The sequence below is a fragment of the Gopherus evgoodei genome, chromosome 4, assembly GCF_007399415.2.
Source record: "Gopherus evgoodei ecotype Sinaloan lineage chromosome 4, rGopEvg1_v1.p, whole genome shotgun sequence".
Taxonomy (NCBI): Eukaryota; Metazoa; Chordata; order Testudines; family Testudinidae; genus Gopherus; species Gopherus evgoodei.
Window position 1 is genome coordinate 99,919,540 of NC_044325.1, and position 20,307 is coordinate 99,939,846.

Here is a 20,307-nt window from a genome sequence, read left to right on the forward strand (position 1 = left end):
ATGAATCATGAAAATGCATTGTGCATGCAGCCAGTCAATGAACAAACATGCTTGCATTACTGTTACCCTATCCTGTTTCACTCCTACTCATTCAACCACCTCTTATGTCTTGTTTTAAACTAAGATTGCAAGTTCTTTGGGACGGGAGCCTTACAATAAGTCTATACATTGCCTAGCACAATGGGCACTCTGTGACTGGGACTTGTAAAAGTTACTGTAATACAAGGTGCAATAGTTAATAGGTTATTCATTTTGTATTAGGAATTATCTCTCCACCATTAAGGCCTCAAAGATAACTCTACAAAGCAGTATTCAAACTGACAGATCCACAACATGCATTAAGTGTTACCAATGTATTGCATTTGACATGAAGTCCTTGTTCATTTTCTGATGATGTTGATAGTCCTGGATTTCTGAAACTAGGTCAAGGTTAAAAGCCAAACTACACAACTCAAATTGTATGTAAGGGAGTGCTTCATTTCAGGCAATGGAGTGATACCAGCTAACCAGAGATCTAAATCAGGGCCTCTTATCTTCAGATTAATGACAGATTTGGGGCCTGATTCTGCAGTCTTCTCTCAGGCAAGACTCCCATTGACTTCCAAAGACATTTTGCCTGAGAAAGGCCAGCCGGCCTTGGCCCCTAACAGTTCTTTGGAGAAGCGTATAAGGCTTTGACTATTTGGAGCCATGCAGCGCTATAAACTGAGGTAGCTAAAGCAGGTTCTTAATAGAGTTTGCTTTTCATTTTATCTTGCTTCTAATGCCTCCATGTAAGATGAACATGGGAGGAAGAACATGGAAAATGGGATTCTAGAGAATGGTATACAAAAAACTGAGGTGACAAGTGTCAGAATCTAGAGCTTTCAGGTAGATTATGGAGTTTGGAGAGGTAAAACACTATCACTTCTTTGTCAATAGGTAGTAATAAATGCACTTTTTCTGCTGCTTACCTATATCTCTGTTCTCATAATGTAGACAGCAAGTGATAGAATCCTACTCTTCTATATTACTGACAGTTGATCAATATTCAATGACCTGGCTGAGCACTCCGGGTCAAATTCCACTCAAACCCATACATCGTCATCGTTTGTCTTTAGTAGCCAGTGAAGGATCCACAAGCACAAAAGAGGATGGGAACCGAAAGGCACCCTGATCCAGCACAAACAGTAATTTCCTCTTTCCTACTAACTTTTGAATAGTGTTCTAAGACAGAGAACTGCAAATACGCATAAATACAAATTGCAAATAGAGATGGAAAGTGAAATCAATGCAGTTGCATATACCGCTGTTTAAACACTATCAAGCAGATGTATGTGGTTGTTTTAGATGTAAGAGCATTCAAATATATGCATTTATGGGCAAATCACTGCAGCCCCTACTGTAACTTCAGGACTGCAGTGCCATCTACAGCAACAACATTCCAGTCCCTACAGGAGAATCCAGACCCATCAGCCCCAATGTTCCTCCAATGACCCCTGGTTGCTGAGATACCTCGGGTGCAGACTGCACAGGCTTCTGGAATAGTATCCCGTGCACTGAAACAGCAATAATTCAGCTGCAGAAAGAGCCCTCCAGATTCAGGAAAAATAGGCAGAATTTGCTCCTGAATGAACAACTTTGAATTTCCTGTTTTTGGTGCTTTGGCCTCATGCTCACAACATACCTGAAGTAAGTATCAATAGCATAATAATTCAAGGCCTGTTGCAACTTAGTTCTATAATGTGGTTTCCTTTTTATTTGCTTGGTATGGCTAATAGGAGATCTTACGTAAAGCTACTTGATGTTCACTGGAGAAGTTTACTGCTTACATCAGCCACTCACTGGAGAGGCAGTCTGTAGTCACTTGCTCAATTTTATCCATAATGGTAAAAACAATACAGCAAAACCACATAGCCCCTGCTTGTGACTTGACCTCCACCTCCATTAAAGTCCTCAGATCTAGGTTCATAAAAATTCTTTGAATTGCAAGTCAGCTAGGTCCTTTGTGTACATTTGTGAGCATTTCCAAACATCTCCAAACTCAGCCTATTGATGTTAGACATGATGGGGCTGATTCTCCATTGCCTTTTACTTTGTAGAATCATTTACTCCATACAGAGTGAGGATAAAAATCTTAGCACTCACTTTGTACTGGGATAAATGACTCCCAAGATGCATAGCTATGGAGACCCAAGGCTGATATTCTGTGATCAAATTGCAATCTGGGGACATTCCTTTTTCTTATTTCATCTTCTAGCATTTTATTAGGCTTTCAACAGGTATGCAAATATTTTCCAAGCCCACCCAAAATACAAAAACCATAATTTTATAATCAGATTTTTAAAAATGTTATGAAGCCCACTTATTTCAGTATAATTTATCAATAATAATGGCGTTAATGGAAATTTGAATGCTTTTTTACTTACATGTATATTACTAGTTTTGTTTTTAAATTGATTTAATGCTGTAACTATTTTTCTGCTGTGTGATTCCCAATGGTAACACTGTTAAAGAGAAACTCTTCTCTTTGGAAAACACCCAGCCCCCCCAGTATCAGTTGCTGTAAATCAGAGTAGTTCTGCTGAGTTCACTGGACTACACAAATGTACACAGACTGAGAACCCTGGTCCATGACACATCTATCCTTATACTTTCTTATAACTTAAAAGTAAACGTTCCTAGATAACGTGTTATCAATCAGACCTTATTGAACATTCTCTGATCTTTTACCATTAAACTGATTACAGTAACACTTCTTTCATACGCAAACCATTAATACTCGTTATTATAAGAGTATACCCGACATTGGTTAAGTTGCAAAGGAAAATTTGGCAGTCCAGTTAATTGAAATACATGTTACACCTGATGCTGTACCTTTTCACTGGAATAACTGAGATTGTATTATTTCATCACCCAGCTGTACTGTAGCAAGCTTGAGTTATACTTTGGGCATCAGCTCGCTAGATTCTGAGCTAGCCTGAATTGAACTGCAAATTAGAATGGTAGTTTAAGCTGATGCAGTAATTTATCTATCACTAAACTCAGCAGACCATCAACTAACCTGATAAAGAAAATATATTTGAAGAGACCGGGCTGTGTTAATTACTGCTTTAAATTAATCTAGTGAACATTTATATTTACAATTTATCTTAAACTTTCTGTCAACAAACGTGCTATTGCCAATGCATGGAACATGCATCATTCACGACTGAGTGCTGATAGTGCATGCTAATTTATATTTGTTTAGTTTGTTCAGTTCTTAGTTTAATGATTTATTATCACTTTTTATGGCAAAACCCATAGTCAATATATTTCAAAAGCTTATATATTAGGACAAACTGTCATCCATGTCACACATACTGACAGATGTCCTGTTTACTAATTTTTCAATCACCCAGAACGTTGGTTCTGCACTTTCAACTTTTTTTAAATTTTTCTTTAAGAGGAACCTACTGAATTCTTAAGTGGCAAAAACTGTAGCAAACAGTTGACTTGCAATACTGAGGAAATATAAAGGTGCTGAATTTTTGTTTCAACTAGAGAATATGTTCCAGCATTCCATCAAAAAGACTATGTAAAGAAATCTATACTGGACTGTATTTGCTTTGGAAAAATATAGGATTTAGGGTTCCATTCAAGAGGTGAAATAAACGGCAGGAATTTAGGAAACAGGTAATTCCAATACTGAATGAAATGCAAACATTGCGGTTTTTTTCTAAAAGATGAAAGTAGTGAGGAGACAGACTAAAAAGTGTCTGCTGATGACTAGTTGTAACAAGTTTAAACTTAAGCCACAATTCAGATTCAGTGTATTTCCTTTTTATGAGAGCATTTTATAACGTAAGCTCTCCCCCCCAACTCTTTCCTTACAGTACCTACTACAAACAAACCTTTCCCAACAGTTGCTATGCAGCAAAATGCAGGTATAGTCTTTCTGTAGAGTCAGCATTACATGGTGTAATCCATTTAATTTTTCAACTGTGTAGTTTACCATTAGCTTATGTTATCATCAGATAACTGGTCATCAGTTTGCATAAATTACCATAATATGGCACTAACTGGCATCTGGATTTTAAAGTGGTCCCCCTCCTCCCCAAAAGGATAGAACAACAACAAAAAAACCACACATTTTTGTTCTAATGGAAATATATCACAGGAGTCCACTCTAGGATCTCTTCTGCTGGCTGATGTGAAAACGACTAGTTGTATTCTAAGAGTGCCAAGGAGGAAGCACAAGTTTGGATTTCGCTGTGGGTCCCTGAGCTTATTTTACTTAAGGAAGGAGGCCGCTATACAAGCGATTCACAGACTGGGACAGAGTCAGAGTCCTGGCTGTGCATGGAGCTCAGTCCTGTATCCGAGTCCTCATCGTTCTCCTCGCAGGCCTTGCACCGGCCCCTGGCCTGGCCATCCCAGACGTCTGAGCTGCCCACTGGAGTCCCCAGCCCAGCTTCGTGTAAGGCAGGGCTGCCGGGAGCGCGCTCCTCGGGGAGGAGGATCTGAGCTGCCGCCTGGGTGTCCGCGAAGTCCAAGGTGTTCAGCGTCTCGAGCAGGCGCTGCAGCTCCCGCTCCTTGTCCTCCCGGGCGCGCTGCGTGTAATCCAGGTCCGTTTTGATCGCCTCTAAGTCCGTGCTCAGCCGCAGCCCGATGTAGAGGCTGGTGCTCAGCTGGGTCTTCAGGCGCTCCTGCTCCACGTGGAGCTCGCTGCCGGCCCCGCCGCTCACCTCCGTGGTGTTGCACTCGGGCTCGGACAGGTTGGAACTGGAGCCCTTGGCCGCGGCCAGCTCCTCCCGGCGCCGCTTCATCCAGCGCTCGTTCAGCTCCTCCTGGATCTCGCTGGCCAGGTGCTCCAGCAGCTCTTCCTGCCGCGTCCGCTGCTCCTGCAGCTGCAGCACCTCCTGGCACTTCCTCGCGTACTGCTCCAGCTGCCCGGCCGCCCCGTCCGGGCCCGGGCCCGGGCCCGGCTCCAGCTCCCGGCTCGCCTCCAGCTCGCAGCTGCTGGCCCCCACCAGGTAGGTGTCCTGCACGTAGTTCACGCCGTGCCGCTTCATGCGGTCCAGGTGGATCTTAGCCTCGTACCTGTCGATCTCCCGGTCCAGCTCCCGGAGCCGCTGGATCTGCTGGCGGATGGTGTGGTCCTGCGACAGCACCAGGTGCACCAGGGTCTCCATCCTCTCCGCCGAGGACGCCTCCTTGGCCAGCGGCTGCTGCCGCTTCTTGTTGATCTTGGCCAGTTTCCGGAAGGCTTTTCTCACCACCCGGCGCTGCTTCTCCTGCGTGAGCGCCAGGCTGGCCCGGGCTGCCCCGAGGCCATGGCAGGGGCGCTCCTTGCTCAGCACCACCCTGGCCTCGGCGCTGCGGGGCCCCGTGTTGGGCAGGGACGCCTCGCTGCGGACCAGCACGAAGCGGACGTTCTCCTGCTCGTCCCCCCAGGCAGCCCAGAGCCTCAGGATCTTGGTCTTGTTGGGCAGGATCCTCTCGAAGCCCCTCCACTTCTCCACGATGCAGTAGGACTCGGGGGGCCCCGAGAGCATCCCCCCGCCGGACTCCTGCAGGGCGGCCAGCTGCTGCCGCTGGCTGTTGTCCTCCAGCACCACCCGCACCACGTCGGAGCAAGTGGTGCGTCTGGAGAGGCCAGAGATCAACTTTTCCTCCTGGCAGAGCCACACCGAGATCTTCCTCTCCTCCGGCTCCATCGGGGCTGGGGCCACCTGGCCACCGGGCTGCGCCTCCCAGCAGAGGGGAAATCCCCCATAGGAGCCTTCACGGTAGGGTAGGAAGCCACGGTCCCGTCTGCATCGCCCTGCAGCCCAGCCTGAGCATAGCTGGAAAGGAGGTCTCTCCCGCAGCTAGTCACCCCACGTCTCCAAACAGCGCACCCCGCCTGCCTCCTGTGCCGGACGTGCGGCTAAACTGATGCAAAGTCTCCCCCTGGAGAGAGACTGTTCTGAGCCTTCAGCTGCAGAGGCGACTGCTCAGCGCCCAGCTCGCCTCCTCGGTGCATTTGCTTCCCCCCGCCGTGTAATCCTCCAGGAGGAACCTAGGGAAACTACCAACCTCAGCGCTCCAGCTCCTCCTGCCGTCTGCCGTCTGACCTCCTCACGCTCTGCTACTGCCCTCCCCAGGCTGCCGGGGTTTCCTCCCCGCCACGTGACGGCTCCCTCCCTCCCCAGCTGGGGGGGGGGGCGATCGGCGGTACCTTTCCCCTTGCCCCCAGCCTGCAGGTACTCCGGGCAGCGAGCTCAGCTGCCCAGCCACTTGCCTCTCGCAAGGCCACTGCATTCGAAAACAAGCCGAGGTGGTTGCTTGAGGGAAGCTTTCCTTGTATGCCAAATGGGGCCGGTGCCACGCTCCCCTTACTGGGAGGGAAGTGGGTCGCTAGCTGAAAAACAAAACAACCAGCCAGGGGTTAGTTAGACCTCGGGGGGAATCTTGGATATATATATATATATATATATAGATAGATAGATAGATAGATAGATAGATAGATAGATAGATAGATATATAGATATATATATATATATATATATATATAGATATATATTTTGTGGCTAGTGTCATTATAAAGCACAACAAAATACTGTCTATGAAGGATAAAGACTGTGCATGTTTTAGCCTTTCTGACAAAAGTTTGGGGCCCCTTGAAGATCACTGGGGGGGTACAAGTGGCCACTTTGCCCCTCTTCCTCACCAATAGCTCCAGGCTTGAGGCCAAATGAACTGCTTTAAGGGATCTTTCTAGGACTGCCCTATACCCCGCCCTCCCCGCTTCCCCCCCCCCCAATAGAGCGGTTGAAGCAAACACTGGATCTTCAAAGTAAAAAGCCATGGCCAGGATTTCTACAATTTTAATAAACCTTCAGCCTCTAATTAGAGCTTATGTTTGTAAAGCACTTTGCAGATGCAATGTGCAATGGCCAGTAACTGCTGAGTGTTATTACAATGCTACTAAGCCAGAGTTTAATGGGAATTTGCCATTTACTCTGGTGGGAGCGAGCTTCAGTGTGGAATACAGTAAAGTAGCTTGAAGAAATGGTCATAAAATCTGTTTTTTCATGTTGTGATGTGTGTAACAATTTCGAGGATTGCCGAGGAATCTGGGAACGTTGCACTTCTCAATTTTGTTTTAAATGACTAAAAAGTTAATTGTTAAAATGGGAAAATTCTCCTAACATTGAAGATTGATGTGTGAATTTCCATAGTTGGTAAAAATGTCATATGGGGAGCATTTTAAGTGAACCTGGTTCATATTTTAATTCAAAAGATTGTTACTTTAATGTCAGTTGAATCATCGTTATAAATCACATAGCTTATAGTATAGCCCAACCACCATGATCTCACAAGTCTTACATTTTTGTAAAATAATGAACGTTGTGCTTGTGAAAGATTCTGGGTTAACAGCCCTGGAGACTAACCTCTTCCATTTATCCATAGAAGTCAAACTAAGCACAGGCAGTGGCTGAGAAAGCTTTTCAGCAAATTTGCTTTCTAATCTGCCCTGGAGGGAAAACCCTGACAGATAACTGTCTAGTTCCGTCTCCTTGCTACTAAAACATCTAAGGTTGCCAAGTATGATGGTGGTTCTTATGATGAAAACTGCTGTCCAAATAGGAAGTGGGCTGAGGCCACTTTGTTCATTGTTTCCAACTTTCCTGGAGATAAGGATCACTAATTTTCTCACTTTATTTTTTTTTCGGGGTTAACAGATTCTAAGCTGAGGAAACTGGTGGGTGTTGTAATAAGGCATAAAACACAGGAGTGATGGTAAAAAAACTAAACAGTGTTTTCTGGGCCCACGCACCTGACACAAATTTATATCCCTGTCATAATCTGCTGACTAATGATTACTGTTATTTTCATGTGACAGGGTACTAGCATTTGGTAATCCCCTTTTTAAAGGGGGGTAGTGGCTGCCACAGGGAGCCTGTGCTTCATTGCCGTGTGTTATCCATGAGTTGAAGGGGTATATATCAAGTCTCATGAAATTCCAGACACAGTCTGATTACTCTAAGCACCCTTAGTTAATTTCAGCCTTAGGGCTAGATTAGCATCGGGGGCTAGGAAGGAGGATCCCAGCAGCAGAGAGGCTCCAGGATGCCATGGCACAAAGTGGCAGCATCTCTGATGCAGCCCTAGGAGAACTAACACTGCCCCAAAACTGGATGGTGCTGACCAAGGAGGGAATGTGGCCAAGAATTCTGCAGTTTCAGCTCCTCACCTCAAAGGATCCTGCTGACACAGCATGTAGAGTTCTGAAGGGAGAGAGCTGCTCCCATCATCACCCTGCTGGAAAACTTGCGAGGGAGTAGCAATGCCCTGCAGTCCCTCAGGGTGAATCTGCCACAGAGTTCTACGCACCTAATTGGTACATGGAAGTGTAAATTATAGAGAGAGGATTAATGAGAGGCTGCTCTAACTTGAGTCTGGCTGTCTATGGCCTCATTCTGGCAGCCAGGCATAGCCTGAGCACTGCTTCGCTCTCACTGTACCACCTTCCCTGAGTATGCCCCCAGCACTGAGTGCTGGCACAGAGTTGTTATGTTGGTTCTTTGCCACTGGAGAGTCCCCCTCAGTCAGCTTCTATCAGGGAGAAATGAAGTTGTTGATTTGGTTGGGGACAGCTGGGTTTTTGTCACGTGGCAACGTGTGGTGAATGGCTTGAATTTGCAGGGTGAGCCCATTAGATGGCTATTTAAATGATCAGTAATGAAGTAGTTGACACTGGAATTTGCACTATTAGATTTCAAAGTTAACACTCCAGAGTTATTGTTTCAGGCTGGCTGCAGATGTCACTGCATCAGTTACACTTGGAAGGTTGTTTTCTTCAAACCCAAAAAATCTAGAGGCTTAATTTTTCTGAAATAAAAGTTAAAATTCTGCAGCACAGTTCTGCACAAACAGGTGAGCTCTGCAGCAAATTCTTTCTCCGTGGAGTAGTGGAGTACATGCAGCCACTTCATCCAAGGATTCCAGTGCACTTTACAAAGGGGGTAACAGTATTATCTCAGTTTTACAGAAAGAGAAACTGAGGCACAGAAAATTTAAGGGACTTGCCCAAAGTTATTCAGCAAGATAGTAGCAGGGAACAGAAACAAGGTCTCATGTTTTCCAGTTATCTTTAATCACTAGACTGGACTACCCCTCCTTCCTCCCTGCTTCAGTCTTTCTCTCCTTCTGTCATCTCATGCCAAGAGAAAAAAATACCGCAAGGATGCACTGGCTCCAAAATAACAGATCCAGCTCAAATGAAGGTGCAAATTCAGCAAACCGAAGAATGTACAAGTAAGTCTTCTATATTCCAGTAGAGGGCAGAAGTACACAAGCTAGTTTATGACATCCCCTTAGCAAAGAAAGCTCCTTCATCTTAGGCCTGGTCCACACTACGCAGTTAAATCGATTTTAGCAGCATTAAATCAATTTAATGCTGTACCTGTCCACACTACAATGCACTTTAAATCGATTTAAAGGGCTCTTAAAATCGATTTCTGTACTCCTCCCCAACGAGAGGAGTAACGCTAAAATCGATATTAGCATATCGATTTAGGGTTAGTGTGGCCGCAAATCGAAGTTATTGGCCTCCAGGCGGTATCCCACAGTGCACCAGTGGCCGCTCTGGACAGGTAACTGAACTCTAATGCACTGGCCAGGTATACAGGAAAAGCCCTGCGAACTTTTGAATTGCATTTCCTGTTTGGCCAGCGTGGAGCTCTCATCAGCACAGGTGACCATGCAGAGCTCATCAGCACAGGTAACAATGCAGTCTCCTGAGAACAGAAAAAGAGCACCCGCATGGACCGCATGAGAGGTACTGGATCTTACTGCTATATGGGGAGAAGATTCAGTGCTAACAGAATTGCGTTCCAAAAGACGAAATGGAAAAACTTTTGAAAAAATTTCCTTTCCAGTACCATGAGGGAGAGAGGCCACACCAGGGACTCAGTGCAGTGCAGAGTAAAAGTGAAGGAGCTCAGACAAGCCTACCAGAAAACCAAAGCAGCAAACGGCAGATCTGGATCAGGGCCAAAAACATGCCGCTTCTACGCTGAGCTGCATGCAATTTTAGGGGGCTGCGCCACCACTACCCCCCCCTTGTCCGTGGATTCCGAGGTGGGGGGTGTAATCTCAACCATGGATGAGGATTCAGCGGAGGAGGAAGAGGAGGAAGAGCTTGCAGAGAGCACACAGCACTCCATTCTCCCCAACAGCCAGGAGCTTTTTGTGACCCAGACGGAATTACCGTCCCAGCCCTCCCAAGCCACTAGCCCAGACAGTGAAGCCATGGAAGCGACCTCTGGTGAGTGTACCTTTGTAAATATAAAACATGGTTTAAAAGCAAGCTTTTTTTAATGATTGATTTGCCATGAGTGTTTGGCATGCATTAGCAGGCATTAAAGTTACTGGAACAGTTTGTTAACATGTCTGGGGATGGAGCGGAAATTCTCCAGGGACATCTCCATGAAGTGCTCCTGGAGGTACTCCAAAAGCCTTTGCAGAATGTTTCTGGGCAAGGCAGCCTTGTTCCATCCACCATGGTAGGACACTTTACCACGCCATGCATGTAGCAAGTAATCGGGTATCATTGCATGACAAAGCCTAGCTGCGTATGGTCCCGGTGATTGCAGGCATCCAAGAAACATCCGTTCTTTATCTCGCTCTATTATCCTCAGCAGAGTGATATTGTTCATGGTAACCTGGTTGAAATTAAGGAATTTTATTAAGGGGACAGCCATTCCTACTGGGCTGCTTGCCTGTTGCTTAAAAGAAATCCTTCCTTGCAGGTAGCCAAGCAGGGGGAGGGGAGGGGAGTTAATGGCGCTGAGCTTTTTAGCGTTTGGCCAGCAGGAATCTTCCCAGCTACCAGCCACATGGTGGGGGGGGAGGAGAAAGGGGGGGTGATTAGCAGTGATCTGCCATTATACCAGCCATGCGGTGGGGGGAGGGGTAAAGCAATTCCAGTGTTAGGGTTAGGATTTGGCGTCTGCTGCTCCTTGTTAAAGAATCAGCACAGGGAGAAGCTATATGCCTCTTTGTGTGGCTTACCATGACCGCATGCAAGCTGAATTGTGATGCCCAGACCTGCGTCTGTGTTGATCTGTTACACCACAGCTGCAGGCACTCAATACTAAAAGAATCCAAATGCAACCTTGTAGTGAAATCACGTGCTATGTAAGGTGAATAGTGTTGTTCACTGTGAGAGTATAACCATTGTTCTGTGAAATGTATCTTTTATAATCCTTCTATCACTATTTTCCCCCACTCATGCAGCTGCAAATTTTTCAAGCCTCCCTACTCCATCCCAAAGGCTAGCTCAGATAAGGCGGAGGAAGAAGAGGACACGAGATGAAATGTTCACAGAAATCATGGCAGTAACCCACAATGAAAGAGCTCATCTGGGGGAGTGGAAGGACGTGGTAGCAAAGTACAGGAAAGATGCCAGTGAACGTGAGGACAGCAGGGACGAACGTGAGGATAGGAGAGACGCTCGAGATGAGAGGTGGCGGCAGGAAGATCAGAGGTGTAGGCAGGAAGATCAGCGGTGGCGGGCTGCAACGCTGGAGCTGCTGCGTGATCAAACTGACATCCTCCGACATCTGGTGGATCTTCAGGAAGAGCAGCGGGGTCACAGGGTGCCACTCCAGCCCATGTTTAACCACCCTCAGTACTCACTATGTTCCGTATGTTTGTCACCCAGACATGTAAGAACGCGTGGGGGAAGGCTTTCTGCACCCGCCCACTCCACCCCCGTGGACAGTCCAACCAAAAGGCTGTCATTACACTGAAATGTCCTTAATGGCCTTTTTCTTCCTTCCTATCCTCCTCCCAAACCACATCCGGGATACCTTGTTAATTCTCTGCCTCTTTTTATAATTACATGCTTTTTAAACGATAGTAACTTTATTTCCAGCAGCAAGCTGTAATCGAAGGGGGAGGGTGGGTTGCTTACAGGGAATGACTTTTAATAAAGAATACATGCTTTTTAAATGATAGTAACTTTATTTCCAGCAGCAAGCTGTAATCGAAGGGGGAGGGTGGGTTGCTTACAGGAGGAGTCAATAAAGAGGGGGAGGTTCATGAAGGGGAAACAAACACAACAGTCAGACCGTACCCTGGCCTGTGATGAAACTCATTTTCAAGGCTTCTCTGATGCGCACCGCTTCCCGGTGTGCTCTTCTAATCGCCCTGGTGGCTGGCTGTGCATAATCAGCGGCCAGGTGATTTGCCTCAGCTTCCCACCCCGCCATAAAGGTCTCCCCCTTACTCTCACAGAGATTGTGGAGCACACAGCAAGCAGCAATAACAAAGGGGACATTGGTTTAGCTGAGGTCTGAGCGAGTGAGTAACATTCGCCAGCAGGCTTTTAAACGGCCAAATGCACATTCTACCACCATTCTGCACTTGCTCAGCCTGTAGTTGAACAGCTCCTGACCACTGTCCAGGCTGCCTGTGCATGGCTTCATGAGCCATGGCATCAAGGGGTAGGCTGGGTCACCCAGGATAACGACAGGCATTTCAACATCCCCAACTGTTATTTTCTGGTCCGGGAAGTAAGTTCCTTGCTGCAGCCGTTTAAACAGAGCAGTGCTTCTGAAGACGCGAGCGTCATGAACCCTTCCTGGCCATCCCACGTGGATGTTGGTGAAACGTCCCTTGTGATCCACCAGTGCTGGCAGCACCATTGAAAAGTAACCCTTGCGGTTTATGTACTGGGTGCCCTGGTGCTCCGATGCCAAGATAGGGATATGGGTTCCATCTATCGCCCCCCCACAGTTAGTTAGGGAATCCCATTGCAGCAAAGTCATCCACTGTGACCTGCATGTTTCCCGAGTCACAACCTTTCATAGCAGCTGTTTAATGATTGCTTTGGCTACTTGCAACACAGCAGCCCCCACAGTAGATTTTCCCACTCCAAATTGATTCCCGACTGACCGGTAGCTGTCTGGCGTTGCAAGTTTCCAGAGGGCTATTGCCACTTGCTTCTCCACTGTGAGGGCTGCTCTCATCCTGGTATTATGGCATTTCAGGGCAGGGGAAAGCAAGTCACAAAGTTCAGAGAAAGTGCTCTTATGCATGCGAAAGTTCCTCAGCCACTGCGAATCGTCCCACACCTGCAAAACTAAATGGTCCCACCAGTCTGTGCTTGTTTCCCGGGCCCAAAATCGGCATTCAATGAGTAGAACCTCCCCCATTACCAGCAGGAGCTCCAAAGCGCGGGGGCCCGCGGTTAGGGAGAAATCACTGTCCATGTCCTCATCACTCTCGTCGCCGCGCTGCCATAGCTGCCGTAGCTGCCTCCTCTTCTCCTGCGTTTGCAGTTCATGGTTCACCATAGACAGCACGAAAAGGCGTGAGGAGTTTACAACATCCACGATCGCGCTACTGAGCTGAGCAGGGTCCATGCTTGCTGTGCTATGGCGTTTGCTCAGTTCACCCAGTAAAAAAGGCGCGAAATGGCTGTCTGCTGCTTTCAGGAAGGGAGGGGTGAGGCTGTACCCAGAACCACCCGCGACAATGATTTTTGCCCCATCAGGCACTGGGGTATTAACCCAGAATTCCAAGGGTCAGGGAAGACTGCGGGAACTATGGGATAGCTACGGGATAGCTACCCACAGTGCAACGCTCTGGAAATTGATGGTAGCCTAGGACCATGGACGCACACCGCCGAATTAATGTGCCTAGTGTGGACGCATAAAATCGACTTTATAATATCTGTTTTATAAAACCAGTTTAAGTTAATTCGAAATTATGCTGTAAGGTAGACGTACCCTTAGAGTCCAACAGCTCTAGACTGCAAGTGGTCAAGCGTAAGCTTATATGCAACATGGAAGGAAGATAGTTCTCTTCCATACCAGCAGTAATGTCAAGTCCCCTATAAATCCTAAAATAAGCATTCCATGCAATTTAACCTTCTTACTTTTTAAAGCCAACACACATATAGAATGTTCCTGAACCCAGGTAGCCATCAGATTACTTTGTATAAAATCACATCAATGTACATGTGTGACAGTAGGCTCTGCTTTTGAACTGTAAACTTATCTCACTAAATGCCACCCATATCACTGGAGGGGCCTTGTTTGTTTTCACTGATTTTGCCTTATTAACTGCTAGCATGGAAAGTCAATGGGAGTGGGGTATCTAACTCCCTTAGGCGCCTTTGGAAATCTAATGACAAAGCTACAATTTAGCATGTGCAAAAGTTGCTGCTGGACATTCCTCACAAGTGTGACAAAGCAGGGCAACGGTGACAGTACACTGGCCATAACCTGTCACTATATATAAATGTTCTCTCTCCTTCATATTTCAAGAGGGCATAAAATAACTTACAAATACTCATTTATGATAAAAACAGCTGATAGTGGTGTGACTTGTACTTTTATTTTAGGTGTTTCTGATAGTAAAATGTTGGTTTCTTTTTCTGTTGAGCTTCCAGAAAGTAATTGCAGCTCTGCTACTTTCAAAAAACAAAAAGCAAATAGTGTCAATAGGAACTTACCTTAAATAATCAGAGCCAAACCCCCCAAATTCATTTACTGCCTGTCAATTCATGAAGCGGAGTAGCAGGTAGGTGAATGTTTTAAAAACTAAATAAAGACTATAATTTATTTACAAAGGGTTAAACTGTAAAATGAGATGTTTGGAGACGAAATCACACCCCCTCCCCTCCAAGTAGAGTGCTCTTAATTTTCAGATAGGATTGTTCTACTGTTGTTACTGAAAAAGAATATAGTATAAATTAGATAAGTAAAGGCAAGTTGCAACCAATATTCCATCAAGCCATAAACGGCAGTGAGGTTAGTCTTTGTTGTGTTCTTGAACAACAGCTATTTGCTCTGTTAATTCTGGTTAATCTTATTTTACAAGGTTTAGCGATAGGTCCCTTACACTTGTTTTGTGATTGTGAGACAAGCATTAATGCAGTCCTAGGACACAATTAGACTATTAATAAGATCTATTACAGATTCTCAGAGCTTGCCTGAGCTTACGGTATATGAATAGTGAAGAGGCTACTTGAGTTTACAAATCACTCTTTCACAGATGCTTCTTTCTCTCATATCTATTTATTCCTGAAAACATAAAACAGAATAACCAAATCATGTAGTGCCATGAAAATCTGCTGCCTTGCTTAGGATGCATGTCATGAAAATCTTGAACAATCTCTATCAACAGGAGTATATAGATTTTAGCTGAAATAATTTACAGACTGAGTTTTAGACTTTCCTTGGTGAAATTGTTTCCAATCAGTTTCAAATGGAATATTAGCTTATTACCTCTGTTGCAGCCATCGAAGAAACTTGCACTTTTGATAGATATTTCTACTTCTGCGTTACCTCTTCAGTTTCCTTCATTCAATTTGTATATTACTGAATTATAATTAACAGAGTTTACCTATATAAGGAAATAATCATTGCAATTTAATGTGATCAATAGTTTTTATTCACTTATGTGATACCTTTTGGGAAGGCTGTGATGATTTCTGTATTAACAATTGGCACTGATGTTGGATTGTACCACTTAGATGCCTTTATCCCAGTTATTCTTTATTTAATGCATACACTGTTCCACCCATACTACAAACAGTTGTGCTGGGACAGAACTACCTTCCGCTAACTCAATGGGGGCTGCATGGATACGTCCCTGTGCAACTCCTTGAAAATGCATGTATGTCTCTTTGTTGACTTCCATTAAGGGAAAATTATTAATATTTATATTGCAACAGAGCCTAGGGGTTTCAGTGTGCTAGGCACCAAAATACACATACCAAGGCCTGGTCTACACTACGAGTTTAGTTTGAATTTAGCAGCGTTAAATTGAATTAATCCTGCACCCGTCCACACAACGAAGCCATTTTTGTTGGCATAAAGGGCTCCTAAAATAAATTTTTATGCGCCTCCCTGACGAAGGGGAGTAGCACTGAAATCAACATTGCCAGTTCGAATTAGGATTAGTGTGGATGCAATTCGATGGTATTGGCCTCCGGGAGCTATCCCACAGTGCACCATTGTGACCTCTCTGGACAGCAGTCTGAACTCTGATGCACTGGCCAGGTAGACAGGAAAAGCCCTGCTAACTTTTGAATTTCATTTCCTGTTTGCCCAGCGTGGAGCACTAATCAGCACAGGTGACTGTGCAGAGCTCATCAGCACAGGTGACCATGCAGTCCCAGAATCGAAAAAGAGCTCCAGCATGGACCGAACGGAAGGTACTGGATCTGATCGCTATATGGGGAGACGAATCCGTGCTATCAGAACTCAGTTCCAAAAGACAGAATGCCAAAACATTTGAAAAAATCTCCAAGACCATGATGGACAGAGGCCACAACAACAGGGACTCAGCACAGTGCCGCATGAAGCTTAAGGAGCAGAAAGCCAAAGAATCAAACAAACGCTCTGGGACAGAGCCACAGACATGCTGCTTCTACACTGAGCTGCAGGCAATTCTAGGGGGGGCCGCCACCCCTACCCCACCGCTGTCCATGGACTCTGATGATGAGGTACTCTCAGTCACCAGGCCAGAGGATTTTGCGGATGGGGAAGATGAGGAGGAGAGGAGGAGGACGAGGCTGAGGAGAGCACACAGCACACAGCACACCTGTTCTCCCTGCCAGCCAGGATCTTTTTCTCACCCTGACTGAAAGATCCTCCCAACCCTCCCAAGGTGGTATCCTGGACCATGAAGCCAGAGAAGGGACCTCTGGTGACTGTACCTTATGTAAATATAAAACATGGTTTAAAAGCAGTGGGGGGGGGGCCACTGGCGCTGAGCTGTTCGAGTTTGGTTAGCAGAGATCTTCCCTGATACCAGCCACGCGGTTGGGGAAGAGTTAAAGCGATCATCGCAAAGAAAAGGATGGGGGTGGGGGGCTTCACACTGAGCTGTTCCTGTTTGGTTAGCAGGGATCTTCCCTGATACCAGCCATGCGGTGCGGTGGGGGAGCTATGTGAAGTCAATGGAGCTATGCTGATTTATACCTACTGAGGATCTAGCCTGAATCATTCTCACAAAAGTGTAGTATGATATTTTTTTTTATACAGACCAGAGGCCCAAATGGCAGCAAGAACATAATATATTTACACTAATTACTAATCTTTTCCAGAGAAGCAGAGAACACTGTGAAATGTGTTTCCATCTGATGAGCCCTATCTCCTTCTAATCAATTAAGAAGAATTGTGGTCTCAGAAGGCCATTTGCAAGATGGAGGTGGAAACACTAGGAAACTGGCAATGAATCAGAGGCACTATGAAAGGGAGTGTAGGGAGGAAAGAGGGTGACTTCCTGTCCTCAGGCCTAAGAGAATGCTGCCAGTGGCTGTTTCTAAACTCTCTCTTTGCACTGTACGAGGGCCATGTGAGATAATGCTGTGGTGGCATTTGTATTCATAAAATTTCTTCAGTTTCTGAGGGGGACAATGCACGTTTCGGGGGAAAGGATGATGCTGATTTCATGCAAATACCCTTGTGTGCAGGCCAATTTTGCATTTGCCAAAAGGGCCATGATGATTTAGGCCTTAAGTTAGACAATGGACACTGAGGGCGGGAAAAACCCGCACCTTCAGTCATTTCTGTCCATGGTACAGAAGGGACCTGCTCCTGTTCTCACTTAAGTCACTGACTTCTCTGGGAGTGGGACTGAGCCAAAGTGTTGATTGTTTGAAACATGTCAGTCTAACATAAAACTAAAATTTGTGTTCATGTTGGCAACATAATGCAGCTACTGAACATCGCTGCTGCAGCAAAGAAAGAGGCCAAAGATCAACCTTGGCAAGGTTTTTGGCAAGTAGTTCCAACTGTCATGTGCTCACAGGTATATTGTATACAGTACATTTTTGTTATGCAGTTCTTCCAGGTGCAAAGAGAACCTGATATTAATTATATATTGTCTAAGTAGGAGAAGTTAATGATACACATTTCTATCCATAGCGATGAGTTGTATCCTCTCATCACCCTACACTATTGCCACATTCATTTGGAAGTTCACATGAAACAAGACATTGTTTCAACATTTCACAAGTTTGAGCAATATTTTACTTTGTACAGTACACTATATGGGCATCTCTTTGGATTCAGTGACGTTCTTTTATCCAATGAAACATATGGTGTGGGAGCTGATGAAAAACCCAGAACTCTCGCTCCCTACAATTATGAGGTCTTGTTCCTGAAGTAATCAGGTTCAGCACATTAGTATGTGAACAAAGGAATATTCTGAATGCTGGAATGAATAGAAGACTCATTGTTTCTAAGATAAACTATGAAACCCTCTGATTATAAGATTTCAAATGTTGGGACACAGTTTGCTTTTCCTACTGTGTTTTCATGGCCAATAGTTAATTTCAGCTTTCTTTGCTTAGATTTATATTCAGACATTGACACAATAGGCATAGCTGTTAATACGAATGTAGGAAGTACAATTTACATTTCAGATGTAGTCAAACGGAATTAAAATGGCTTGTGAGATTGCTAAATTCTTTTGCCACCTCTCCATTTTTGTTCCCATTACAGGGCTTGATCTTTCAAGCCATTTACATGCAGCATTCCCCAAAGCCTTACTATGAAACTTGTAGACTAATTTATCAATATTGGCATTTTTGGCTCAGTTTAAGATTTATTGTCATTCTTATTTTGGGTAGATCATACATGAAATTGATCTTTTAGCTGGTCAAATATAAACCAACTTTTGGAAATAATTCCAGTAGGTCAGGTACATTCATAAATAATATATAGTGAGGTCTGTAAAGCCTAGTGACAACAGGAAAACAACACTAAAAGGTACCTAATGCTGGTGGAAATAGGCGGCCCAAACAAGTGTATTCATACTCCCAAGATCTCAGCTCCACACTCATTGACACCAAGGAGGGGTTAGAGAAGGCCCAGGAGTAGCCCTTCCTTAAGCAATTAAACTGTAGAAGAGCAACTCATGTGATTAAAGACTAGTTATGTGAGCAAGTCCAGGATCGGGGAAGAAAATAAAATTAGATTCAACTTAGAACCTTGTGGGGCAAATAATTAGAAAGGCAGTAGAAGGAAGATGTCTGGGAAGGAATGATGCTAAGAGGCAAGGGGGTGAGAGCAGATAGTAAACTAGCTGGGAATGTAATGCATATGGCAGGAAAACAGGCTAGTGTTATTCTGGGTTACATATAGGACCCACTCCTCAATAGCTTCATCTGAGTAACTACATTGCAGGAATAACACATTTTCTATTTCTACAGGCTATGTGACCGGTGTTCAGAGGATCTAGGTGCTTACAGCACCTTTTGGGTATTATGTGCAAACTGTCAAGTGTTTCATTATTATTTTGTCTGTGCATCCTTATAATGCTTGTGCTTTTTGCCTCAGACTTTTTTCAGGTTAGCTTGCAAATTAACAGCTAGGTTTTACCCACATTATTCTCTTGTCATTCAGGAAAGAATGATACTCCATCCATCATCAGCCCATTGCGCTTCAGTGGGCTCTTGTTATTTAAAAAAGAGTCCCCCATCTTCCCCTTTAAGTTACTTTGTAAACAATCCTCAAGGAGACTGCATGGGGTTTCTAGGGTGGATGTAGACTCACATTCTGCTTGCAGCTGATTATTCCAATGCCTTCCACATACCATCTACTGTATTTTTTCCTGTTTTTGAAATTGTGTGGTAATGAATGTTAAGTTGTCAAAACATAAGCTAGTCAATTGGATAGCTAACACCAACAAACCACATTTCATAGTGTTCCCTGCTACTCTGGAAAAGGTTAGCAATTAATGTACATACATATATGCTGGTTCTTGCTGACATTTGGGCCTCTGGTCTGTATAAAAAAAAATCATACTGCACTTCTATGAGAATGATTCAGGCTAGCTCCTCAGTGGGTGTAAATCAGCATAGCTCCAGTGACTTCATGGAGCTATGCCAGTTTACACCAGCTGAAGATCTGGCCCCATAAACCTATTTGCTCCTTTTTCTAACATATATTATTTAAAAATCCTTGTTTGAGAGGCAGCCTAATTTGAAATCTTTTATTACAATAAAATTGGCTTTAAAATCTAGGACTCTCTGGTTTAACTAACCACACATCCAGGTGATTGGCTAACTCTACCACACAGTATGGATCTTTGCTTCAGGACAATCAAAATATGTATCAATATCTTAAGACATTTCTTTATTCAAATATACTTACAGGTTTTTAAAGCATCATGTAAAAGTGGAAAAGCTTTAAGAAGATCCTGCCCAACAAGATCAAGCTGATTTTATTGTAAAATCTATTGTATCTCATCCCTTTTTGGACTTCTGGCTTTTTTCCCAGCCACCTTCCAATTCAGGACGACTCCACCACATCTCCACATTAGCCATATGGT

At 44.8% G+C, this 20,307-nt stretch overlaps 1 protein-coding gene across 1 annotated transcript; it reads right to left on the reverse strand.

The window, feature by feature from the left end:
- RASSF10 (Ras association domain family member 10) lies at positions 1-6,182 on the reverse strand. Its single transcript, XM_030560341.1, has one exon. The coding sequence runs from the start codon at positions 5,676-5,678 to the stop codon at positions 4,272-4,274; it is 1,407 nt and encodes a 468-aa protein (XP_030416201.1). The 5' UTR covers positions 5,679-6,182; the 3' UTR covers positions 1-4,271.
- Positions 6,183-20,307: the final 14,125 nt, after the last annotated feature.

Bases quoted from the DNA above. Each gene is read 5' to 3' on its own strand.
- RASSF10 (XM_030560341.1), bottom strand. From the start codon at position 5,678: ATGGAGCCGGAGGAGAGGAAGATCTCGGTGTGGCTCTGCCAGGAGGAA.